Below are 27998 nucleotides of genomic sequence, written 5' to 3' on the forward strand. Positions count from 1 at the left end.
AGAGCGGCGGGCCAAGAGAGCCAGCAGGAGCGCCGGCGGTGAGAGGCACCATGCGAAGGGCCAGCGCTTGCCGGACCCGGCCGGCGCAGCAGCTCCCGTGGCCGGGGAGAGGCAGCCGCAAAGCCGGTCCTGGAACGGCTTGGAGGTTGCTGTTCGCCCTGCTGGCTTTTGGGGTGAGCTCCTGCAAAGGTAAGGGGTCTTCCCGGTCCCCTTTCAGTCAAAGGCTCAGCGCCTTTTCGGTTTCTTTCTCTGAGATCCCCCCCCAATATTTTTAGGGGGGTGGCGGGGTGGGAATCCATTGAAAGCAAAAGCCCCAATAATCCAGAGTGTGTAGGGGGGGTACTTTTCATCTCACGGGTCCCTCCTCGACATACGGCCGCCATGGAGCCCCATATTTCCATCACTAAGCAATGCGGTTATTAAGAGAAGAGAATGGAATAGAGGATTAGAATGAGAATGGAAGGGAAGAGAAAAGGAGAGAAGAGAAGAGAATGGAATAGAGGATTGGAATGGGAAGGGAAGAGAAGGGAAGAGAAGAGAATGAAAAAGAGGATTAGAATGGGAAGGGAAGGGATGAGAAGAGAAAAGAAGAGAATGGAATAGAGGATTAGAATGGGAAGGGAAGAGAAGAGAAGAGAATGGGCTAAAGGATTAGAATGGGAAGAGAAGGGAAGAGAATGGAAAAGAGGATTAGAATGGGAAGGGAAGGAATGAATGGGAACAGGATTAGAATGGGAAGGGAAGGGAAGAGAATGGAAAAGAGGATTAGAATGGGAAAGGAAGGGAATAGAGGATTAGAATGGGAAGAGAAGGGAAGAGAATGGAAAAGAGGATTAGAATGGGAAGGGAAGGAATGAATGGAAACAGGATTAGAATGGGAAGGGAAGAGAAGAGAATGGGATAAAGGATTAGAATGGGAAAGGAGGGGAAGAGAATGGAAAAGAGGATTAGAATGGGAAGGGAAGGAATGAATGGGAACAGGATTAGAATGGGAAGGGAAGGGAAGAGAAGAGAATGGGCTAAAGGATTAGAATGGGAAGGGAAGGGAATAGAGGATTAGAATGGGAAGAGAAGGGAAGAGAAGGGAAAAGAGGATTAGAATGGGAAGGGAAGGAATGAATGGGAACAGGATTAGAATGGGAAGGGAAGGGAAGAGAAGAGAATGGGCTAAAGGATTAGAATGGGAAGGGAAGGGAATAGAGGATTAGAATGGGAAGAGAAGGGAAGAGAAGGGAAAAGAGGATTAGAATGGGAAGGGAAGGAATGAATGGGAACAGGATTAGAATGGGAAGGGAAGGATTAGAATGGGAAGAGAATTAGAATGGGAAGGGAAGAGAAGAGAATGGGATAAAGGATTAGAATGGGAAAGGAGGGGAAGAGAATGGAAAAGAGGATTAGAACGGGAAGGGAAGGATTAGAATGGGAAGAGGATTAGAATGGGAAGGAAAGAGAAGAGAAGAGAATGGGATAAAGGATTAGAAGGGAAGGAAAGGGAATAGAGGATTAGAATGGGAAGGGAAGGGAATTCTTTATTGGCCAAATGCGATTGGATGCACAAGAAATTTGCCCTTGGTGCGTATGCTCTCAGTGTACATTAAAAAAAAGATACATTCATCAAGAATCATAAGGTAAAACACTTAATAGTAGTCGTAGTGTACAAATAAGCAATCAAATCATACTAGGAAACAATCAATATAAACCATAAGGATACAAGCAACAAAGTTACAGTCATAAGGAGGAGCAGGAGATGGGTGATAGGAACGATGAGAAGATTAATAGTAGTGCAGACTTAATAGTTTGACAGTGTGGTGGGAATTGGTTGTTTAGCAGAGTGATGGCGTTCGGGGGGGGGGGAAACTGTCCTTGTGTCTAGTTGTTCTGGTGTGCAGTGCTCTATAGCGTCGTTTTGAGGGTAGGAGTTGAAACAATTGATGTCCAGGATGTGAGGGGTCTGTAGATATTTTCACAGCCCTCTTTTTGACTCGTGCAGTGTACAGGTCCTCGATGGAAGGCAGGTTGGTAGCCATTGTTTTTTCTGCAGTTCTAATTATCCTCTGAAGTCTGTGTCTGTCTTGTTGGGTTGCAGAGCCAAACCAGACAGTTATAGAGGTGCAGATGACAGACTCAAAAAGTTAAGTGAGTTTTGCCCCGGTTTACGACCTTTCTTGCCCCAGATGAATCCCCGAAGGGGTTAAGTTGTTAACGTGGTTTTTCAGCGAATCTGGCTTCCCCACTGATTTCCCTTGTCGGGAGTGGCGAAAGGGGAGCAGGTGATTCTGGGGAATACTGCCACTGTCATAAATGGGAGTCAGCTGCAAAGCATCTGGATTTTTTTTTCAAATGACCATGGGGATTCTGCAATGGTCACCAAAGGTGAGAAATGGCCCTAAGTCACCTTTTTTTCAGTGCTGTTCTAACTTTGAACGTTGGCTAAACGAACTCTTGTAAGTCGCGAGCGATCTGTGCTTCTAGCATGTTGCTACTTTGAATGGAAAACATTGAGCATTTCAAATAGTACATTCTTAGCTGGGGATGACCCTGCCATAAATGCCCCCCTCCGAGGATTCCCCTCTTTAAAACAGCCATAAAAAGGGGGGAGGGTGTCCCCATTTTTCAGCTATTTGGGAATTTTCCTATCCAAGCATCCCTTCCTCTCGATCGTATTCAAAGTTTACTTTTCTTGCTTCAGACTGTGGGAAGTTATCATCCAGCCCTCTCCCAGAAAAATGAAATATCCTAGGAAATATTGAAAAGGCAGAATATTTCTCTGGATGTGAAAAGAAACATGTTTTAAAAGACAGAATAGTTGCCTATAGCTTTCTGCCCATCCCCAGCTAATGGGCCATTAAGATGGCCCGGCTAGCCCACTTTACATAATAAAGACTTCTCCTCACTGCAGCTGTAGGGGGGAGGGATATTACTCAACTGACCACAAGGCATCTGAGAACTCATCATAGCCTAGAGAGTAGCCCCCTGCATGGCACCATGGGAGTTTGATAACCAGTCAGAATACATTTCTTACACAGGAACAGGAAACAGAGAGGTGGGACTAAACAGGGTATAAAAAGCCTAGCAAGCCCCTTCCTCAGCCCTTCTCTCTTCTTCTCCATCAACATTGAAACATGTGATCGATCACCTTTTCTGTTCAGGGCTCAAGCCATGTGGCCCTGTCCAACAATAAACCATCTTTCCAAGCAGCCTCCATGTCTCCAGTATCTTCTTCCCCACTTGGAGCTGAACCCAAAAGGACATTTCTTTCAACAAGACTTTTAAGGCAAGTGTAGAAGTTTACTCGGCCCCACCCCTCGCTCCCCCTCCAAAGAAATTTCTCCAGGATTTTAATACATGAAGTTTTACTTAGATTTTGGGATAGGTATCCCTAAGTGTATAATAAACAAGGCAACTTGAGTGACTTATCCATTTTCTTGATAAGAGAGCTGTTAAGAGGGCTCCTTGGGGCTCCAGTGACTCAGCCTTTTAAAGAGCCCTAGGCAGAATGTAACATGGGTGCATTTAAATATCTGTTCTTCTAGGTCTCTTCTGCCAATATCAAGTGAATGGGATGAGCCACAGATGTAACATAGTGTCTGAAGCTTTCTATGACTTATTATTCGTAAGCTCTGAGAAACATCTCACTCCACTGATGTTAGTGTTCAATTGTGAACTACGAATGTTCAGAAAATGTAGGGACAAATAAATAAACCTCCTGCCCCTTGTTTATGATTTTAAAGGCACAGGAGCCTATGATTATTGTTGCATTTGAATAGAATAGAATAGAATAGAATAGAATAGAATAATTATTTATTGGCCAAGTGTGATTGGACCCACAAGGAATTTGTCTTTGGTCCATCTGCTCTCCGTGTACATAAAAGAAAGATACGTTCATCACGAATCATAAAGTACAATACTTAATAATAGATATAGGGTACAAATAAGCAATCAAATCATAATAGGAAACAATCAATATAAATTGCAAGGATACAACCAATTACCTCCACCAGACCAATTAGATCCCACAGACTAGGCCTCCTCCGAATTCCATCCGCCGGCCAGTGTCGACTGGCGACTACCCGGAGGAGAGCCTTCTCTGTGGCTGCTCCGACCCTCTGGAACGAACTCCCCATGGAGATTCGAACCCTCACCACCCTCCAGGCCTTCCGCAAAGCTCTTAAAACCTGGCTGTTCCGACAGGCCTGGGGCTAAAGAACCGTTGCCCCTATCTCGAATGGTATGATTGTTGCGCTTTTTAAATTATGTATTGTTTTGTGTTGTTGTCAAACTGTCTGCATCCCCTTTCCCTTGTTCGAGTTGTGAGCCGCCCTGAGTCCCCCTTCGCGGGAAAAGGGCAGCATACAAATGAAATAAACAAACAAACAAATAAAAGTTAAAGTCCTAAGTGGGAGGAGATGGGTGATAGGAACAATGAGAAGATTAATAGTAACAGTAATGCAGACTTAGTGAATAGTTTGACAGTGTTGAGGGAATTATATGTTTAGCAGAGTAATGGTGTTCGGGGGAAAAACTGTCCTTGTGTCTAGTTGTTCTGGTGTGCAGTGCTCTATAGCGTCGTTTTGAGGGTAGGGATTGAAACAATTTATGTCCAGGAGGCGAGGGGTCTGTAAATATTTTCACAGCCCTCTTTTTGACTTGTTTTTTTGCAGACGTTTCATTACCCAAACTAGGTAACATCATCAGTGCTAGTAAGGAGGGCAATGAAACGTCTGTCAGAAAACAAGCAAGCTGAGAGAGGACCAAGGAACCCGCCCCCTTGTCAACCTTGAGCTACAAATATTCTCTTTTATTAGGGTTAAGTTTACGCATTGCAGCAAGCTGCTTTCCTTATGCTGTAACATATGAAACGTTGCCCCAAAAAATTCAAAAGGTGTGTCATTTTACACCAATTAAACTTGGCTGGGGAATTCTGAGAGATGAAGTCTACTGGATTTAAAGTTGCCAAGGTTGGACTCCTCTGATTTAAACGGAATACTTCATCTGTTTCCAATTCTGTTCTATGTCTTAAGAGCTTCTTAACAATTGTAAAAAGTTATGTTCTGGTTTTTTTTTAAAGAACTCAATGCAGGTCCTCCATAATATATAGAGATACTGTATATTATGCAGAACTTTTAAGTCGGATCTGGGGACTCCTCCTTGTCACAATTATAGCAATAAGAATGTAATTCCAATTTTTAAAACTCTTGTCTCATCCTAGTTTACGTCTAGCAATGAATGTCATTTCCAACGCAGTTACTTATTATCGAAGTGTGTGTCCCTCTGGAGAGCAATAGTGCCTTTTTTTAGGTCAACTAATAAATAATCAGCAAAACATTGAATTTTCAAATAATAGTTGACGTAATGAAGAATATGACATCAATGAATATTATACGCTAATTTTAAATAGAAGCCACAGCAGAAACAAATCTCTGCGATAGAACAGGAGAAAGGATTTCTTCACACAATTGCAGGCATTATATCTTTGAGATATTAAGTAGGTCAAGCAATTCATATTTCCCTTTGTAGATATCTTCAAGTATCGGTATATTTATCGTACGCTCATTTGATGAAATGCTTGAATTTAAAGCATAAGGTTGAACTTGCTAGTAGATCACTCTTCATACTTTACATAAATGACCTGTGCAATCATATTATAAGCAACTACATTCTCTTCGCTGATGATGTAAAACTAATCGGTTCCACCACAAAACCGCGTTCGATGAAAGCGCGCTCGATGAAACCGCGTAGCTGACGTCATCAACAGGGCGACAACAGCGCAGAGACAGAAGCACGCTGTAAACGCTAAACCTAAAATTAACCCCTAAACCTAACCCCCCTAAACCTAATCCTAAACCTAACCCTAAACCTAACCCTTAACCTAACCCTAATCCTAACCCTTAACCTAACCCTAAACCTAATCCTAACCCTTAACCTAACCCTAAATCTAACCCTAACCCTTAACCTAACCCTAAACCTAACCCTTACCTTAAGTTGAATCGGCTTGCTTTCAAAGCGCTATTTAAAGCGCCCTTCTTTCTCCGCGCTCGCTGTTGTCGCCCTGTTGATGACGTCAGCGATGCGGTTTAATTGGGCGCGGCTTAGTCGAGCACGGTTTTGTCGTGCCACGAACCTAATCAACACCACCGACAATACTGTTACTCTTCAGAAAGACCTTGACTATGTGTCAGAATGGTCAGGCAATTGGCAACTTCAAATCTCAACCCACAAATGCTCTGTCTTGCATATTGGCAACAAAAATCAGAACATAAAATATAAGCTGGTCAGATACGACCTCATAGACAACATCCACCCTGTCAAGGACCTTGGAGTACTCATTTCTAATGATCTAAGTGACAAAACCCACTGTAATAGCATTGCCAAAAAGGCATTAAGAGTTATTAACCTAATCCTGCGTAGCTTCTTTCTCTGGTAACACTACTACTAACCAGAGCATACAAAACATTTGCTGGACCAATTCTTGAATACAGCTCATCTGTCTGGAACCTGCACTGCATATCGGACATTAACACAATCTAGAGATATTTCACGAGAAGAGTCCTCCACTCCTCTGCTCGCAACAGAATCCCTTATGCCACCAGCCTTGAAATTTTGGGCTTAAGACAACTTAAAATTATGCCGCCTTCGGTGTGATCTAAGCATAGTACATAAAATTATCTGCTACAATGTCCTATCTGTCAATGACTACTTCAGCTTCAGCCACAACAACACAGGAGCACACAATAGATACAAACTCAAGGTAAACCGCTCCAAACTCAATTGCAGAAAATACGACTTCAGCAACTGAATGGTCAATGCCTGGAATGCTCTACCTGACTCTGTGGTATCTTCCCCAAACCCCCAAACTTTTAACCTTAGACTGTCTACTGTTGTCCTCACTCCATTCCTAAGAGGTCTGTAAGGGGCAGGCATAAGCACACCAACGTGCCTACCGTCCCTCTCCTAACAACCCCATTTATTCGTATCCATTTCATGTATTCATAATCTTGTATCTACTTATATCTATTATCTTATACACGCTTTGCAAAACAAATAAATAAAATCCCAAAGATACATTTTTAAGGCAAGTAGATAAGTACATTTTAAAATATCCCAGTTATTTATTCACAAACCACTCTGTGGTTTAGAATCCTTATTTTACTGATAAGTAACAAAAGTGACAGCATTCGTCAAAGCACACAATTATATTGAATGTTTATTTTTAATATCATCTAGACTGATCTCCATTACTTGCTTCGTAGTCCTAAATGAAATCATATGTTCATATTTACAGCTTCAAAATATTAAAAAACCCTAAAAATGAAAACATAACGAAGAGAACTTGAAAAATGGCTGAGTCCTTTGTATCTTCTCTAAGTCTTTGTGCTTCGTGCAGAAAGTGCAAAGTATTAACTACGCTTATATGTTTTGCCCAGTTAGAATTTTAATGTGGTCCTTAGCCCAAATCCTATTCTTTGTGCAGTTCCCTTCTATTTCTTTGTTTCTTCTGTGACTTTTTTCTTCCTACGTGGAAGAGTTGCAAAATACTTTTTTAAAATTAGTAGTGCTAGGAGTTGTACTAGAAGCCATCCAGGGTCCAACTAGCAAGCACTGCTGATGTGCATAGTAAAAAATCTTTTACTAACAAGCTGTAAATGGGTATATTCTTTCTGCCCTCATTTTACAATTTGAATTCTGTCTGTCTGTCTGTCTGTCTTGCCTGTCTGCCTGCCTGCTTGCCATCCATCCATCCATCCATCCATCCATCCATCCATCCATCCATCCATCCATCATCCATCCTCCATCCATCCATCCATCTTCTCTCTAACACTATTTATCTATCTTTCTCTGTCTGTCTGTCTGTCTATCTATCCATCCATCCATCCATCCATCCATCCATCTATCATCTCCCTTTCTTTCTTTCTCTCTCTCTCTCTCTCACTCACTCTATACCTACCTACCTACCTACCTACCTACCTACCTACCTACCCAGTGATGGGTTTCAAAAATTTTTAGAACCTCTTCTGTAGGTGTGGCCTGTTTTGTGGGAGTGGTTTGCTGGCCATGTGACCAGGTGGGAGTGGCTTGTTGGCCATGTGATCAGGTGGGAGTGGCTTGCCAGCCATATGACTGGGTGGGCGTGGCCAACTTGTAAAATGCAGTGAAACTCACTTAACAACGCTCTTGCTTAGCAATCAAAATGTTGGCTCAGTATCTCTGGCATTTGAAGCATGCAAGTCTTAAAGCTGTCAAGTTACAAGACCCTTGCACCCCTAACCCTTTAGAAAAAAAAACAGGTGTGTTCAAACTTGACAGCTTTAAGACTTGTGGACTTCAACTCCCAGAATTCCTCCTCTCGCTCTTCATCTTGATGATATACGGACAGGCGGGGGGAGGGGGCTGGAACCGGTTCTAAACGGCACTGTAGATTTGTGGAACCTCTTCTATAGAAGAGGTTAGAACTGGCAGGAACCCACCCCTGTACCTATCTATCTAACACATACACATACATATACATACATACATACATACTGTATATACCTACATTCATACTGCATTTTTCTGGCAGCAAAGCCTACTGAATAGAATTTCCTTCAGAATAGATATGTGTAAGATTATAAAAAATCAGAACTGTTTAATTATATCTTTTTGATGGTTTTATTTATTTGTTTTCCATAGGAATGCTGAAAACACCCTGTTAACATAATTCAACTTTGCCTACATACATGAATGTCATGCTATTCCCTTTTAGGGTGAGCACTGTGATACAAAGCAAAAAAAGTAATATAAAAGTAGCAAGAAAGCAAATTAATTGCACGAGATAAGAAGAGGAAACAGATTAAAATCTGAATTTCACCAACACTATTCACCATATTCATACCTTCATATTTTTAGAAATAATCCGGGCTGCCATTATACCTGTACGTCACTTCTGTGCTTCAGAAACTCAGCACTCTCTGAGAGTTGCGCGAATCAGATTCATCTTCCTTTTAATACAAACAAACACACAGTTTGCAGTTTGATCCCAGTTCATTTTTTTCCATACGGCCAAATCCCATCAGAGTATTTATTTTATGCGACTCTCTCATTTTGTATTCAAACCATTGTCCTTTAGCATCCCTACATTTTTGACCCTATAACTTCTTTTTTTCATCACAATTGTGAAGTGTCTCATTCAGCAGGCTAATTCTGTCGACTGACAGCAATTTGGCACTTCGAATCTCAAGGTTGACTCAGCCTTCCATCCTTCCAAGGTGGGTAAAATGAGCACCAGCCCCCCCCATGCCCCGTTTTGGGCCTAGCAGGTCTTCCTGAAGCCTCCTGAGACTAAAAATGGGGCATGGTGGGGAGCACTGCACTTCCTCCATGCATGTGCATCAGAGGTTTACAGTTTACAGTTTATTGGTATTTGTATGCCGCCCACTCCCAGGGGACTCTGGGCGGCTTACAGACAAACAAGGGAATTAAAAATTAAAAATAGAAATATAATCATTTTAAAAATACACAACATACATACACTTAAAATGGGGCTGGATGCTGATCAACAGCCCCAGGCCTGCCGGAACAGCCAGGTCTTAATGGCTTTACGGAAGGCCGGAAGAGTAGTGAGGATCCGGATCTCTACGGGGAGATCATTCCATAGGGCCGGGGCAGCAACAGAGAAGGCCCTCCCCCAGGGGGTCGCCAGCCAACATTGACCCGCCGATGGTACCCGGAGGAGGTCCAATCTGTGTGATCTAATCGGTCTTTGGGAGGCAAATGGCAGGAGGCGGTCTCTCAGGTAGCCAGGTTCCTGCCAGTTCTAACCTCTTCTATAGAAGAGGTTCCACAAATCTACTGTGCCGTTTAGAACCGGTTCCATCTCCCTCCCTCTCCCCGCCCGCACCATGCTTGCCCCGACTGCCGTTCACTAATTGGTGGCTCATCAATCATCCCACCCGCCTCTAAGAGTCCTATCTAAACCTTAAAGTCTTACAGCTGTCAAGTTTGAACACCTCTGGGGTTTTTCTTTCTAAAGGTTTAGGGGTGCAAAGGTCTTGTAACTTGACAGCTTTAAGACTTGCGTGCTTCAAATGCCAGAGTTTCTGAGCCAACATTTTGGTTGCTAAGCAAGAACATTGTTAAGTGAGTTTCACCACATTTTACAAGTTGGCCACGCCCACCCAGTCACATGACTGCCAAGCCACTCCCCACTCGGTCACATGGCTGGCAAGCCACGCTGACCTGGTCACATGGCCGGCAAGCCACTCCCACAAAGCAGGCCACACCTACAGAAGAGGTTCTAAAAAAATTTGAAACCCACCACTGATGTGTATGTTACCCCCCCTTGCCTCCCCATGCATACATGCACATCTCCCCCATTCCCAAGAGATCTGAAAATCAGCTGGCTGGCGGGAAGCGCACACACATGCGGGTTGAAGCTGAGCCTAGGCAACAGCTCACGGGCCCACAGAGAGGACTCCACGTGCCACTTGTGGCATGTGTGCCATAGTTTCGCCATCACAGCCCTTCAGACAAGTGGCTGTCTGGTCTCTTCTTAAAAACCTCCAGTGAAGTGCCCACAATTTCTGAAAGCAACTTCTGTTGCCCTGGTTAAGAAGTTTCTCCTTAATTCCAGGTTGCTTCTCTCTTGGGTGTGGCCCGCCAGCGGCCACCGGAGTTGGCAGCAGATTTGGACAGTGAGGAGGTTGGGGAGGAAGATTGGCCAGTCCTGGAGTCTGGGGAATGCTCTGATGATGGCTTTGTGTCGGAGGCAGAGAGGGGGCCAGAGCCGTAAGCCAGTTATCAGCTGCCTTCAGAGTCAGACATCAGTGAGGCAGATGAACAGCTGGAGCCTGTTCCCAGTGTGCATATGCGCAGAGTTGCCAGATGAAGGGAACAGCTAAAGAACAGGGGTCAACTTGGGAGTAAGGCAGTGGATGATGAATGACTCCTCCCAGAGGAAATAGCAATAGCAGTAGCAGTAGACTTATATACCGCTTCATAGGGCTTTCAGCCCTCTCTAAGCGGTTTACAGAGAGTCAGCATATTGCCCCCAACAATCTGGGTCCTCATTTTACCCACCTCGGAAGGATGGAAGGCTGAGTCAACCCTGAGCCGGTGAGATTTGAACCGCTGAACTGCTGATCTAGCAGTAGCCTGCAGTGCTGCATTTAACCACTGCGCCACCTTGGCTCTAAAAGAGAGCAAAAGGGGAGTGGAGTTTGCAGGAGACAATTAGTTCGCTTAATTGATTCGTGACTCTCCGAGACTCCTTGCCAAGTTTGCAGATATCGGCCTGGCAGCTCTCCAAGCCAGATGAGGTCTGTGACTGTAAATCCTCCCTTGAAAGACTTTGCTGGATGTGAATGAGCAGAATTCACAATAAATTAATAAAAGGGGTTTTTGTCGGGACAAGGAGTTGCTTCATGCTCTTGGGATGCCTAGGTCAGAACACCTTGATTAGTTTCCATCCATTGTTTCTTGCCTTGCCTTCAGGTGCTATGGAAAATAAGTTGACTCCCCTCTTCTTTGTGGCACCTCTCAAACACTGGTATATTCAGGAATCTTCTTCAATACTCAAGTTCAAAGACGTGAATGTTTTTTCTAGCCTGGGGTCTTTAAAGTCCAAATTTCACATCAGTAAAGAAAATACCATGCCTTGTACAGTTCTGATCTTTGCAGGCATAGGACACATCGTGGCATTTTAATATCTTTTCCAAGGCCATCATGTAGGAAATGTCAATCTGTAATGTATTTCTTGACTGTTTGTTCCATAGGTTTTTGATTCCTTATAAATAAAGAATCATAAAAAAATCCTTATTCATAAATACTTGAAATATTGATTAGGTGTTGAACATATGTCTTTTAGAGAATGAAAGAGACAGAAATACATAGCATATATTTTTCCTCTAACTACCATCGTTTCAGAAAATACCTGAGTATGTTGAATTCACATCTGGATAAAGTGGCAACACTAATTTAAAAGAAAAATAAAGTTCTGCATTCAAATATATGTAGATATTTATGGGACGGGTCACATTCCAAACTCAATATTGTTAGGATTAGGGATTAAAATAAAATGCGTTTGGAAACATGTGTTTTCACATCATCCAATGTGTACTGCTATGCAGCTCAGATTCAAAAGTGCAGAAATTTCAACACTTCGTTCACAATTTTGTTTTGGCACTGAAATTGAGAAGCATGAAAAAATAATGACGTAAGCATATCATATTTTAGATCACGACATAAATCAGGCCTGAAGTGAACTGTTTCTGGACTCTGAATATCAGCTTCTTGTATATGCCATGTCTGCTTTTTTGTTATTAATACTGTCACTGTGTTTTCTGAGTAACAGTATTTGTTCATTCATTGACATATTCAGACTTGGTGATCTTTGCATAGTTGGTAATATATCATAGACAGAAAATTTAAACCCAGATCATTTTTTTTTCTTATTTCCAGGTGTACCAGTGATGTCCCATGTTCTCCAAGGAGAAAAAGTGTGGAATGAGGTAGAAAACAGTATCCTTCATGTTACCACTTTTAGTGTTGTTTTATTTAACACAAAGGTGTACCTGTTGTGGGCCGCTGGTGGCCAGAAGAACTGGCAGTAGAGTCGGACAGTGAGGAGGTTGGGGAGGAACATGGGCCAGTCCTGGGGGCTGTAGGAAACTCAGACGAGGGCTCTGCGTCGGACGTAGAGAGGGAGTTAGACAGCAGTGAGGCAGAGGAACAGCTGGAGCCTGTTCCCAGTGTGTGCATGCGCAGAGCTGCCAGAAAACAAGAACAACTAAGAAAGCAGGGTCGACTTAGGAGTAAAGCCACACCTTGGAGGTGATTGGCTCCTCTCATAGGAAACAAAAGAGGAACAAATGGGGAGTGGGCTTTTGCAGGAAACAATTGGTTCATTCAATCGTTTCAAAAGTGGAAAGTTGTGTGTGTGATGACCATAAGAGACTCTGTGCCATGTTTTGCTTTGCCCTGTTGCTTTGGAAACTCGTTATCTGGCAGCGCTCAAACGAGATAAGGTGCGTGTGGATAAACATTCCTCTGAAAGACAGTTTGCTAAAGCCTTGTTGACTTTACAGGGATTCACAGTCGTGTAAATAAATGAGGTTTTGCAGGGACCAAGATTTTGCCTCTTGCTTTCTAAGGAAGCCTGGGTCCGAGCGGTACCTGTGCCATTTGTACTATAAGTTTTTTTTAAAAAAACAGATTTAATCATTGAGATTTCTAATAGGAAACTGACATATACTTTATTTGTAGTACCAAACGAAAAAAGCTAAATTTCTTTCCTTTTTGTTCCGCTGAAAACGTTACTGATTCTACCTTCTACTCAATCTTGATAGATAGATGCTATGTGTTCTACTATCCCAGCTAGAGACCCTCTGTCTCAGGTCAGTTGAATTTAACGTTTTAAATCATGCAAATGTGTTAATTTCCTCTAACCCCCCACCCCCCCCCAAGAAGGATAATTTCAGTTCATTAATCTAGCCTCTCTCTCTCTTTTTTCTTTTTAGCCATCCAATGCGCTCGAAGAATTTTGCTTTATGGTTCTGGAACTGCTACAGAAAGACAAGGTAATAACAGTTGCCACTGCATTTTTTTTTAAACATGGTAGTCAGCTTCTTCTGTTCAGGCAGTCTTTGACTTATGACCGGTTGCTTAGCAACTGCTCAAAGTTCCGACGGCCCCTCCCAATATGGTACTCAGTTCTTAAGTTCCAACTGCTATTCCCCGGTCACATGACCTCATTTCGAACGCTTAGCAACCAGCTCATATTATAGCAAGAGCAATAGCAGTTAGACTTATATACCGCTTCATAGGGCTTTCAGCCATCTCTAAGCGGTTTACAGAGTCAGCATATTGCCCCCAACAACAATCCGGGTCCTCATTTTACCCACTTCGGAAGGATGGAAGGCTGAGTCAACCTTGAGCCGGTGAGATTTGAACAGCCGAACTGCAGTCAGCTGAAGTAGCCTGCAGTGCTGCATTTAACCACTGTGCCACCTCGGCTCTATTTACCGCCATTTGCCCGGTGCTGTGGTCACACAACTAGAATGGATGACCTTTTGGCCAAAACCATGGCACTTACTTCCAGTTTTCAGAAAAAGCACACCCCTCTAAAATATCAGCATATCTTAAGGACCATTCAGATGAGAAATACAAGCTGGAATGGAGAAGATGGATTGATTATATTCAGAATAAATATGGGACTAAGAAACTCCAGATAGCTTATGAGTGAATGAGCAAAGAATGATACAACTTGTTTAAAGTTAGCTTTACAAAAGGGGAGTTAAAGTGAGGGATGATGCTAAAGTCTGTTAGTTTATTTTAGAATATGGTTGTTAATGTTTATACCCTATATTTGCTCTGGGAGGTTGGGGGGGGAGTTGGGTTCGGCGGGGAGGTATATATTTGTAAAACTTTTTAAAAAACTTTTAATAAAAAAAAGAAAAAGCACATCCCATAGTGAACAGTGAGTTCTTTTAATGCCGGCTTGCAAAGGTCATAAAATTGATCATGTGATGGTCCATTTTACCACTGCCATGACTTACCATAATATTTGCAAGCTGCATTCCGGCTACAAGTTGAGTAGTACTTGCAATGTTTTATAATTAGTTTTTAAGCAAACGATGGATGCTAATGGATTCTCAGCTTTGCGATACCAGCGGTCGCACGGCTACACACAAGACAGATTAATTTAAATAAGGAATATGCAAAAACGAGTGGTCTGTTTTTCCTCTGAAACGCATCAACGTTACTATATCAAGAATGACCCAGTGGCTTTTTCCAAGATATAATCTTCCAGATTGGAAATGGCTGGCAGAATGTTCAGTTCTGCATATCCTTCGTTTAAATCGTTTATTTATTTATTGTTGAATCTATTTGCCAACTATCTCGCCAATATATGTGGGTATACGCATAATTTTGTATTTATTTATTTATTTTTGACATATTTGTGTAGTGTATATTGGAGGCGGGTGACCCTTTGAGAGCTCTAGGGAACAAAATTTCATTTTAACGATTAGTGTGCATTCAAAGTGACAATGAAGTTACTCTAAATCTACGCCTAATGAGGCTTCTTTGGGCAGCTGGTTAGCAGAACCATTTGTCAAATTGTAAATTAGGTAGGTAATTTAAAAATCTCATTTTGAAAGGTTTACAAAGCAGCAGATACGAACAAGTCATTTCCAATTTGCATAAGCCTTGAAATGAATTTAAATTCAATATTTTCTGTATTACATAGCAAGACAAGCTTTATTGGGCCATATTCTCTGTAGGGTTGAAAAGCTTCAGCGTTTATTCGATTTCTAACATTTTTATCGTTAGAAATCACTGACCTTGATACATATTATTTTGAATTAAGTTGATTTCAAGCCATGGTTTCCTAAAGTTGTCATTAGAAACTCACCAAAGTTGATGTAACCGTAGTTTGTAAATGAGCATTGCTATTTATTAAATAGCACTGCAATTAAATAGTAAGTACAAGTTAGCGTGAATTAAGCTCCCTCTTTCTCTCTCCAAAAAGGACATAGTTTAGTTAATGTTCTTGCCACATTGTCTTTATGGAAGAAACCATTTGGGCCAAATTCTGGGATAAAATCAGAAACCATTACTATTTTTACAGCTCTACAAATTATTCTAAAGTTTATTATTTTATTATAAGTCGCTTTTTTCCCATGCTGTTGAACTATTGTAAGTCAAAGACCTCCTGCATTTAGTACTCTAGCCAGTTTTGGTGTAATACAATGGTGGGATTCAAATAATTTAACAACCGGTTCTCTGCCCTAATGACCAGCTGGGTAGGTGTGGCTTGGTGACCATGTGACCAAGTGGGTGTGGCCAACTCAACATCACTCAGGTTGATGGGCGCTTCGCCTTAGCTGTTACAATGTAATGAGGGTTAACCGGAGAGGCAGTTTCTATAAGTAGGTCAATGAAGATTAGGCTAGAAACAACACCAGAATGTTTCCTTCCCGCCTTCCTTACAGGATTATCCCTGCAAAGTGGAAAAAAGCAAAAGGAGATTTCTTCCAACAACCGGTTCTCTGAACTGCTTGGAAAGTTAACATCCAGTTCTCCCGAATAGGTGCGAACCGGCTGAATCCCACCACTGGTGTAATAGTAGCCCTGTCTCCAATACACCATGATTTTAAGCCTGGAAGATATTTATTATTTCTGTCTGTCTGCTGTGCTTAACAGTGTCTGTTGTAGGAGAGGGACTTTCTCCCAGAGTCAAGCTAGAATCTCACTGCCATTCCCGTGTCTCTGTTCCTATTTTCTTAGCCATTGGTCCCACATCCCTTGCTGCCACTTACTCCCCAACTTCATGACAGGAGACAGAAGAGATACAAGGCGGACGTATGTAACTTCTAAATTATGTGCAACAGTTTAACTTCATGTGTCTTTCTCATCTTTCTTTTAAAAATAAGCTTAATTTTAATTTATTTCATTTTTAAAAAAGTTTTTAATTTTTCCCTTTCAAATTCATTCATCGATATACATTCTTATAATTGCTATTTAACATTTGCCTACTCACCGTAGTCTATATATATTCGTTTTTACACACACATATATATATATATGTGTGTGTATATACCGTATTTTTCGGAGTATAAGATGCACCTTTTTTCCTCAAAAAAGAGGCTGTAAAATCTGGGTGCGTCTTTTAAATACACTGAATACAGCATTTTTTTTGCCTCCTGAAACTGCGCTCCCTTCACCAAAATGGCCGTGCATAGCCTTTAGGAGGCTTTCAGAGAGCTCCTGGGGACTGGGGAGGGCAGAAATGAGCAAAAAATGGACTGTTTTTTGCTCACTATAAGCTTCCTAATGCCCCCTTTTTTTTGACAAAAAACGGACCCGTTTTTGAGGAAAATGGGATGTTTTTTGCTCGTTTTTGCTCCATCCCCTCCGAACACTTGACAAACATCCTAAAGGCTATTCATGCCCTTTTTCTGAAAAAAAAAATGGCCCCCGTTTTCGCGAAAAACATTCCGTTTTTGGGAGGTTTGCAGAGTGCAAAACCTTTTTTTAAAAATTTTCCTCTTCAAAACCTTGGTGCATCTTATACTCCGAAAAATACGGGTAATACAATTTGGGTCACTTTCTTGCCATTCCGTGCCTCCATCTCTCCTTCCCCTCTTCTCTTCCCTTCAGTTTTAATTTATTTCTTTTGGGCTGTATCATACACTAGTCCTTGACTTACAACAGTTTAGTGACCGTTCAAAGTTGCAATGGCACTGAAAAATGTGACTCCTGGGAGGGGAGGGGCGGGATGGGCAGGGCCAGCCAGGAGTGGGATTTGGGGGTTCTCTGAACTGCACAGAATCTTAGCTAGAGGTTCTCCCGAACCCCTGGAAACCCCCAGCAGCCCACCCCTGATTATACCCGAAAGTCCTCGTGTAAACATTTTACCACAAAGAAAATGAAAGAAATATCAGTGAAATCGGACTTACACTGCTCTTAATAATTAAGGACCTTTAAGCAAAACATTCTGATGTGGCTGTTATCATCACCTCACAAAATGTTGGTGTAAATGTTTCCCATTTAGGGCAGGCAGGCGTATCCCCTTATTAAGCTCCATTTTGAGATGGCTTGTAGGAGCAAAAAGGCCTTGCGATGTGCAAAAGGACGAAAATAATCTTCGTCACTTTGGTTCTGAGGAATGTTGAAATCTCTTCTCTTTTTAGGAAGAACTTCGAATACCTGGAGGAGTTCAAAGCCGAGGATACTTTATGTTCCGAGTAAGTCAATTTCTGTTTGTTTCTGGCCCAAGGCTATATTACAAGACAATAAGCAGAACTTATGCTGAGGTTATTCTTTGGGGAGATAGTCTTTTGGCTGGCCAATAAAGTAGAACTACCAATAGATGATGCAGCCGATTTTATCATCTTCATGACTCTTCTTTAAATACTGTATTTTTCACACTATAAGATAGTGCCGAGGTGGCGCAGTGGTTAAATGCAGCACTGCAGGCTACTTCAGCTGACTGCAGATCTGCAGTTCGGCTGTTCAAATCTCACCGGCTCAGGGTTGACTCAGCCTTCCATCCTTCTGAGGTGGGTAAAATGAGGACCCGGATTGTTGTTGGGGGCAATATGCTGACTCTGTAAACCGCTTAGAGAGGGCTGAAAGCCCTATGAAGCGGTATATAAGTCTAACTGCTATTGCTAAGATGCATCGGGCCACAAGAGAAACATTAGATTTAGAGGAGGAAAACAAGGAGAGAAAAGTCTGCCTCTGCCTCCCAGCATCCATCCGGTATTCATCCGGCTAGCATCCTTGCAGCAAACAGTAAACAGCCTGGTCAGCTTCATCACATTATCACAGCCTCAACACATGGCTCACCAGTGCTCTCCTCCGTTACGCCCACCACTGGTCAACTAACTGAACTGATATCGCTGCCGGGGAACACTGGAGCCTTCACTGCCGAGCAGCTGATCGCTGGTTGGATCAGCCTCCCGGAATACCGCTGATCAGCTGTTCTAGGCATCAGGGATTGCTGCTGCCACCTATCACCCCTGCCGCCATTTGCCGCCTATCGCCACCGCTTATTGCCACCACAGTCATTCAGCTGATCGGCGGTATTTCAGGAAGCCGATCCAACTGCCGATCAGCTGCTTGGCAGCAAAGGCTCCAGCATTCCCCAGCAGCAGTGAATGGCGGCAGCGGAGAGAGGTGGCGGCAGTGACAGGCGGCAGCACTGGCCCCCCCTCCCACCCGCCGCAATATTCGCTCTATAAGATGCACAGACATTTCCACCCACTTTTGGGGCAGGGGAAGTGCGTCTTATAGTGCAAAAAATACAGTACATAATACAACCAATTTAAGAGGTATACAGTGCATAGGACGCTTAAATTTTTTGAACTGAACCATAACTAATTTAGAGAACAAAGCTTTCTTATTTCTTATTTGTTCTCCTTCAACTGTGTTATTTCTTTTGCCTTCATTAATTTCTCGGTTGGACAGATTCCAGTTTTGTACATGTGCATGTACACAAAAAATGCACACAGCAGGAGAGGACAGGATGACCTAAATAAATAAATATTCCCTAAATATCCTAAAGGGGAGAGAGTAAGATCGGTCTCAATGTAGCAGAGCACTGAAAGGTGGCACTTCCAGCATTTTCTGAAGAGACCAGCGAAAAGTCCTGAGAACGAAGAGGGACAGGTGGACTTGATATATGCCATTTGCTCATTTTCTCGTTTTCTACCAGAGAATAATCCTGCAGTCCTCAGCTGTAATCACTGCTGCCCTCCAGCACTACGTATATTCTGTTGAATATGTCAGTATAAATGCTCGCGAGTTAAATCAATGAGCCAGGCAGACTTCATGGTTTACATACCTCTCCAAGGCAACTTGCAGTCAAAAGTCTTAGTTGAAGATAAACAGAGATCAAGATTTTTTGCTCACACTTTTGAAACACTTCAAATCTCTTCTCTAATATTCATCTGTAATTAAAACGTAAGAGCGGTGTGAAAAAAAAAATCATGAGAGAAGAGAAAAATCATGAGAGAGAAGGAGAGAAGAAAGGAGGGAATGTAGGAGAGAAGGAAGGGGGGAAGGAAGGAGGAAAGGAAGGGGGAAAGGAAGGAGAGAAGAAGAAAAGAAAGGAGGGAAGGAAGGAGAGAAGGAGGGAAGGGGAAGGAGGGAGGGAAGGAAGGAGGGAAGGAAGGGGAGTAGGAGAGAAGAAACGAGGGAAGGAAAGAGGGAGGGAGGGAAGAAGAAGTAGGACCGTTGTAAGATAAGATGGATCTATGGGATGTTAAGAAAGCAATCTTCAAGTATATTGTCAACTGTAGGGGAAAATTGTTATAAATACATATTATTAATAACAGTTATGAGATCATATAATTGTGAATGTATATATGAATTTGATAAAATAAAAATAAAAAAAAATCATGAACATGTTAGAACTTTGTTTCAAATCGCAAGAAGGGAGTTCATAATTCTCACAGAGGCATTCCCAAAGATATTACTTATCTATCCTTTCTTTTCTTTTTTTTTGTAGCCACGTAATGGAAGAAGATCAGCTGCTTTGTATTAAAAAGGTTTTTAATCTTACTTTTGGTTTCAAATAATTGGAATGTCTGGGGAAAAGTATCTTTCACCAAATCTTATAATCTTTGTATTTTTTTATAAATACTTCAGGCACTAACATGCATGGATACATGTATTATAAATAAGTGTGTGTGTGTATATATGTGTGTTTATACATGCATACACTTTCCTAACCATTCTATTGAGGAATTTAAAGGATTACATTTCAGCATTTTAGTGCATTCTTTCATCTCCCCAGAAAGAAGCCAACAATTACAAAAAAAATTCACAGAAATAATTCTAATGCCCAAAGTTTTGTTCTCAGAACAAAATCTCACTTTTTCTACCATATCCTTCCCAAAGTGTAATGGAAGAATTTACTGCTTCTCCACATTACTGCTTCCATATCTCCTGATTTTGTCTGTTTAGAATTGTCTAACCACCTGATCGGGGGACGCGGGGTCTCAGTGGCTAAAACGCTGAGCTTGTCGATCAGAAAGGTTGTCAGTTCGGCGGTTCGAATCCCTCGTGTCGCGTAATGGATCGAGCTCCCATTACTTGTCCCAGCAGTTTGAAAGCATGTAAAAATGCAAGTAGAAAAATAGAAACCACCTTTGGTGGGAAGGTAACAGCGTTCCGTGCGTCTTCGGTGTTGAGTCATGCTGGCCACATGGCCACGGTGATGTTTTCGGACAGTGCTGATTCTTTGGCTTTGAAACAGAGATGAGCACCACCCCCTAGAGTCAGGAACAACTAGCACATATGTGCGAGGGGAACCTTTACCTTTATCTAACCACCTGATTATTCAAAAACTATAAACGTAACCTAAGCGATGAGCAATTTTCTAAATTCCTTTAGAATTTACCATCACTGTGGTTGGTAGAGCCTCTCAGTTCTGTTAAGAAGCCCTCTTTGGTCTTCATGGATAAGAGGGTAGGTTTATTTCCATAGCATCAGCCACTCTTCAGAGTCCTCTGCCAATTCAATTCAAAACCTTTATTGTCAGAATACAACATGGGTACAAGGAGATTGGCTAAGCCTCCCTTCGTGCCTCCCACCCAACACAATACAACTAACATGGAAAGACAAAAAATCCCAGTGAATCTGACTAACAAACACCCAGAGTAGACACCCAGTTGATATTGTACCATGTGAACTTATTGCACGTTGCACTGACTCGCAAGTCAATCGTACTATTGTGTTGTAGAGTTATTTTTCATTCAGGAGTCGTCAAAGTATGTCTAAAATGCAGTGATCCATCTTCACTGTACAAAGAAGACTTTTCATCTGAATATATTGATATGCTTTTATCATTTCATCGTAGAGCCCTGGTGGTACAGTGGTTAGGATGTAGTATTGCAGGCTAGCTCTGCCCACAGCCAGGAGTTCGATCCTGACCAGCTCAAGGTTGATTCGACCTTCCATCCTTCCAAGGCTGGGTTGGACTAGATGACGGTACCTGGTGCTCCCAGCAGGCACCGGTACGCCCATACCGGGGCGTACCGGTTGTATCCCACCACTGCTTTTAACTCTGTTAATCTGTTAAAAGTCTGACAGTCCATGGATAAAAACTGTTCTTCAGCCTGGGCTGCCTATGCTTCTAGATCTCCTTCCAGATGGTAGGAGGTTAAAGAAAGGCTGGCCAGGGTGTGAGTCGTCCCTGAGGATTTTCCTCACTCTCCTAAGGCAGCAAACCTCAGCAATTTCATCTAGTGGTGTCAGGGGGCCGTGACCCGTCAAAACCGCGGAAGACAAAATCGCGATCGATGAAAGCGCGCATGTGACGTCATCACAGCGCTACGAAAAAAATTAAAAATATAAATAAAATTAAAATTAAAGCAAGCCGATTCACATAAAGGTAAGGGTTAGGTTTAGGGTTAGGGTTAGGTTTAGAGCGTTAGCGTTACGTTTAGCGTTAGGTTAAGGGTTAGCGTTAGGTTTAGCGTTACGTTAACGGTTAGGTTTAGGGTTAGATTTAGGGTTAGGTTAAGGGTTAGGTTTAGGGTTAGGTTTAGGGTTAGGTTTGGGGGAATTAGGGTAAGGTTTTCGCTTTATTTTTACATTTTTCTATCACAGCGCGATGTTTTCGTCGCGCTGTGATGACGTCAAATGCGCGCTTTCGTCAAGCACGATTTTGTACTCCGCGGTTTTGTGGTGGAACCCAGGGGGCAGCCCACAATGTTTTGTGCTGTGCTCACCACCCTCTGTAATGTCTTTCGGTCCGTGGCTGTCAAGCCAGCATCCCACCCCGTAATGCAATGAGTGAGGATGCTCTCCTACCGACGTACACTTCCCTGCCTCAATGGGACAAGTTGTAATTCTTTGAAAGACACAGGGGTGGGTTCTGGCTGCCTCTACTGCTGGTTCATTCAAGGATGCGCCCCGCACATGTACATGCGCAATAGAACAAAAAATTGCTCTGCACATGCACAGAAAGCAAAAACAAGATGGTGGCGCCTATGCCGCCGCGAGAAGTTCGGGGACATGGCAGGCCTGGGTCGCTGCTGGTTCCAGCGACTCAGGCCACTAAGTTACTACCGGTTCAGACGAACCAGTCCGAACTGGTAGAAACCCACCTCTGGAAAGACATCCCATTTAAGAGAGAGAGAGTTGGTAAGAGCAAACAGATTCTTGGAGAAGGTTCCAATCAAGTCTTGAAACTCTGGATTAAAGCAAACACAGATTCCAGTAATGGATTTTACCAATCAGTATCACAAAAATATTAATATTCCCCTAGATCAGTGGTGGGTTGCAGGCAGTATGCCCCAGTACGGGTGTATCGGTGCCTTCCGGGAGTACCAGGTACCGTTCCGGTATGGTGCTCCGGGGGGCCCACCCGCCCTCCATCCTTACCTGTATTTGAGCTCTTCGGCGCTTCCGTGCATGTACACGGAGCGTACGGTGCCTGTGCAACGCTCCGCCAAGCAGCTGGAGTGTCACGGAAGCATCGCGGAGCGCCACAGGAGGTAAGGATGTATGCGTGTGTTCATATGGGGGATGCCGGGCCCCGTTGTACAATACCAGTTGCAATGGGATCCGGAACCCACCACTGCCCCAGATGTATAACAATTTAATCCATTTTTAAAAAGTGCGTATCATAAAATTGTCATGTAATTGTTTTATATATTATTATAATTAAATATTTTTTCTTTCTTTAGGTGGGTTCTCGGATCACTTTTGGGGCTGCAGAAAAAAAAATGGACATCTTATGCGCTATTAAATGTCAAAGCTTTTATTTTTAAAAGATACTCTGTCCAAAGTACAAAATTCTTACGATTGAAAATGCAAACGTCTGCATGTTTACTCACGGAAAAGTTCTTGTGTAATGGGCTTACACTCCCATTAAGTGTGTACAGGTTTGCAACCTAAAGTACAATTTTTAAAGCCTCTTAACATTATTCTAGTCCCTTGTGTTACAATTTTTGAAATGGTGTGAAATTAAATTATAAACAAAAGTGTTGTTGCTGCATGCATGGACCTTGTCAGTTGAGCGAATGCTACATATACATATTTTTTTTCCCTTCCTTTATTGTAAATAAAATCATTCACTAGAGAGTTGTTTTTAATGAGAGTACTTTAATGAGAATGTTGCTGATTGTTAGTGTCATGTTTTCCGGACTTTGGGTCTTAACGATTTCCAATTAGGCTTGAGTGTTTTTTTTGCAAAACAACTAATGCACTAATATCCAAAATATTTTTAAATGGGCCCTCCTTGCATATTATGATATTATGATGTTTCTGCTGTTGAAGCAGGAGAGCATTGTAAGTGGAGATAACCAAAATGAGGAACGCTCAAAATTTTGACTTCATATCCTTTCTGTTACCATCTACACTTCTTAAACATCCCATTCCTGTGACATTCAGCTTTCTTTCATGATGCACCGTCTTCTATATAGCCATTTAAACTTTTTTGAAAAAACATTTCTTTGTTGCAAAAGTCTGCTTCCTACCCAATCACTATATCTTTCCTTGAGAGAGACGGAAAGGCTAAAAACATGAAATTCTATCTATATCAGTCTCTCTCTCTCTCGCTGTCTGTCTATCATATCTATCTATCCAGGGGTGAAATCAACTTACCTTCGCTACCGGTTCACAAATGTGAGCACATGTGCCACCTCTGCGCATGCGCAGGACCTTCCGCACATGCACAGAACGTCAAAAACGGGATATGATGACATCCAGGCTGGTGGGCAGAGTCTCCCACTGCCACCACTACCAGTTCACCCAAATCGGGTAGAACGGCTGAATTGCACCACTGAAATCTGTCTGTCTGTCTGTCTATCATCTATCTCTGTCTGTCTATCTATCTGTCTCTGTCTATCATCTATCTATCCTATCTATCTATCTATCTATCTATCTATCTATCTATCTATCTAATCTATCTATCTATCTATCTATCTATCTATCTATCTATCTATCTATCTATCTATCTATCTATCTATCTATCTATCTCCTATCTATTGTCTGTCTGTCTGTCTGTCTGCCTACCTACCTACCTACCTACCTACTTATCTACCTATCTACCTCCTATCTATCTATCTCCTATCTATCTATCTATCTATCTATCTATCTATCTATCTATCTATCTATCTATCTATCTACAATCTATCTATCTATCTATCTATCTATTTATCTATCTACCTACCTACCTATCATCTATCTATCTATCTATCTATCTATCTATCTATCTATCTATCTATCTATCTACAATCTATCTATCTATCTATCTATCTATCTAATCTATCTCTATCTATCTATCTATCTATCTATCTATCTATCTATCTATCTATCTATCTATCTCCTATCTATAATCTGTCTGTCTGTCTGTCTGTCTGTCTGCCTACCTACCTACCTACCTACCTACCTACCTACCTACCTACCTACCTACTTATCTACCTATCTACCTCCTATCTATCTATCTCCTATCTATCTATCTATCTATCTATCATCTATCTATCTATCTATCTATCTATCTATCTATCTATCTACAATCTATCTATCTATCTATCTATCTATCTACCTACCTACCTACCTACCTACCTACCTACCTATCTACCTCCTATCTATTGTCTGTCTGTCTGTCTGTCTGCCTACCTACCTACCTACCTACCTACTTATCTACCTATCTACCTCCTATCTATCTATCTCCTATCTATCTATCTATCTATCTATCTATCTATCTATCTATCTATCTACAATCTATCTATCTATCTATCTATTTATCTATCTACCTACCTACCTATCATCTATCTATCTATCTATCTATCTATCTATCTATCTATCTATCTACAATCTATCAATCTATCTATCTAATCTATCTATCTATCTATCTATATCTATCTATCTATCTATCTATCTATCTATCTATCTATCTATCTCCTATCTATAATCTGTCTGTCTGTCTGTCTGTCTGTCTGCCTACCTACCTACCTACCTACCTACTTATCTACCTATCTACCTCCTATCTATCTATCTCCTATCTATCTATCTATCTATCTATCTATCTATCTATCTATCATCTATCTATCTATCTATCTATCTATCTATCTACAATCTATCTATCTATCTATCTATCTATCTATCTATCTATCTACCTACCTACCTACCTACCTACCTACCTACCTATCTACCTCCTATCTATCTATCTATCTATCTATCTATCTACCTACCTACCTACCTACCTACCTACCTACCTACCTACCTACCTACCTACCTATCTATCTATCTATCTATCATCTTTGCAGTTCTTCCATCTGCTTGCTCTATTTTTGGGGGGGGGGGGGCATTTATATAAAACTTGCAAAATTTCTCTGCATTTTCCCTGTTAAAGACAACTACCGTATTTTTCAGAGTATAAGATGCATCTTTTTCCCTCAAAAAAGAGGCTGAAAATCTGGGTGTGTCTTATACACTGAATACAGCATTTTTTGCCTCCCGAAACCCCGTCCCTTTCACCAAAATGGCCTGCATAGATTTTAGGAGGTTTTCAGAGAGCTCCTGAGGGCTGGGGAGAGCAGAAATGAGCAAAAAGCAGGCCGTTTTTTCCTCAATTTTGCCCCCCTGCCCCGAGGAGCACTCTCTAAGCCTCCTAAAGGCTATGCGTGCCCTTTTTTTGAAAAAAAACCATGCCTGTTTTTTCAAAAAACACTCTGTTTTGGGGAGGTTTGCAGAGTGCAAAAACTTTTTTAAAAATTTTCCTCTTCAAAACCTTGGTGCATCTTATACTCCAGCGTGTCTTATACTCCGAAAAACACGATAAATAGGCAGATTCAAAACCCTCTTATATTTACCCTCCGTTCTGTTGGAAGGAGTTCTAATATTTTTATATGACTTCTTTTTCTGAAGTTATCCTATTCCCGCTCCCATTTCTATCACCTTTTTCTTATTCCATGTCCATTTTCCCCCAAGATCCATTATTGATACTGCTAAAAATGTCCCACATTCAGAACTCTTCTCATCACCATCATCATTTTTTGCCAGAATCTTTCCAGACTTTCTTTTTTAGAACTCACATTGGATTTTCCTTCTATGACTGTTTAATGGAGCATTGCATGCAATTATTACTAATTTAAGGATTCCTACTTTCATGCTCTTCCACAAACAGCCTATGTACACCATCTGAATATCTTTCAATCCTTTCATTTCTAATTAAGCCTATACCTTCACTTTCCTGTACGAGTTTCTCATCGCCACAAGATTATGTTAGCAACATCTATTACATCTTTCCACTTTCTCTTGGTTTTGCAGCTACAGAATGTTCTCTGTTTTTCTTTCATTCCATCTGTGAATTCATCTTCTTGACCAGACGTTCTCAACCTCGGTAGCTGAAAGGTGTGTTGACTTCAACACCCATAATTGAAGAGTTGAAGTTTACACATCTTCAAGTTGCCACGGTTGAGAAACACTGCTCTTCACCATGGCCCCCTCTCACATTCTCATCCTTCCACATGTGTGGTCAGCATCAAATGGGCTTACAGGTAGGGTTCTCCTTTGCCTGTCATAACTTTGGTGAACTGATGCGTTCACATAATGCTTTGTTGTAGGACAGAAATGATGTACCAGCCTTAACCTACTCATGCCACATCTAGTATTCCTTTCTAATGGTTAGGGACACAGTGGCTCAGTGGCTAAGATGCGGAGCTTGTCGATCAGAAAGGTCGTCAGTTCGGTGGTTTAAATCCCTAGTGCCGCGTAACGGAGTGAGCTCCCGTTACTTGTCCCAGCTTCTGCCAACCTAGCAGTTTGAAAGCACGTAAAAATGCAAGTAGAAAAATAGGAACCACCTTTGGTGGGAAGGGTACAACGTTCCGTGCGCCTTTAGCTGGCCACATGACCACAGGGATGTCTTCGGACAGCGCTGGCTCTTTGGCTTTGAAACGGAGATGAGCACCGCCCCCTAGAGTCGGGAACGACTAGCACATGTGCAAGGGGAGTCTTTACCTCTAGAAAACTACAGATCAGTTCTGGCGTAATTAAAGTCTAGTTTTGCCAAAAGCATGCCGGTATATTCTGTGCAAGATGTCACCTCTAATCTAGAGCTCCCTTTCAAGACAACATATTGTTGCCCACAGCGAGGAGTTATGTGCAGTGTACTGACACACCCTGAGGCTTTATATGATGGCTGAGGAATTCTGGGAGCTGAAGTCCACAAGTCTTAAAAGTTATCAAGATCCCTGCTTTGTAGCATTGTAAATTTTTACAAAAAGTGGAACCATGAACCAGTGGTGGGTTTCAAAAATTTTTCGAACCTACTCTGTGGGTGTGGCCTCCTTTGTGGGAGTGGCTTGCCGGCCATGTGACCTGGTGGGAGTGGCTTGCCAGCCATGTGTTTTCTCCCTCTCTCTCTCCTTCCTTCCTTTTGTCTCTATCCCTTTTTCCTTTCTTTTTTCATCTCTCACTTTTTCTTTCTTTCTTTCTTTCTTTCTTTCTTTCTTTCTTTCTTTCTTTCTTTCTTTCTTTCTTTCTCTCTTTCTCTTTCTCCC

General features: G+C 42.0%; 1 protein-coding gene across 3 annotated transcripts; it reads left to right on the forward strand.

Moving 5' to 3' along the window:
- Positions 1-23696, forward strand: NMU (neuromedin U). 3 transcript variants are annotated; one of them, XM_087723797.1, is made up of 8 exons: positions 1-189; positions 12433-12482; positions 13320-13367; positions 13491-13550; positions 16261-16335; positions 17667-17720; positions 19988-20027; positions 23175-23696. In XM_087723797.1, the coding sequence occupies exons 1-7, from the start codon at positions 51-53 to the stop codon at positions 20021-20023; spliced, it is 462 nt and encodes a 153-aa protein (XP_087579923.1). In that variant the 5' UTR covers positions 1-50; the 3' UTR covers positions 20024-20027; positions 23175-23696. The 3 variants fall into 3 exon arrangements, with proteins under 3 accessions (XP_087579923.1, XP_087579925.1, XP_087579924.1); XM_087723799.1 differs by lacking the exon at positions 16261-16335; XM_087723798.1 differs by lacking the exon at positions 13320-13367.
- The last annotated feature ends 4302 nt before the right edge of the window (positions 23697-27998 follow it).

This window comes from Thamnophis sirtalis, unplaced genomic scaffold, assembly GCF_051295495.1.
Source record: "Thamnophis sirtalis isolate CommonGarterSnake01/CBP01778 unplaced genomic scaffold, rThaSir2_p1.2 scaffold_10, whole genome shotgun sequence".
Lineage (NCBI taxonomy): Eukaryota > Metazoa > Chordata > Lepidosauria > Squamata > Natricidae > Thamnophis > Thamnophis sirtalis.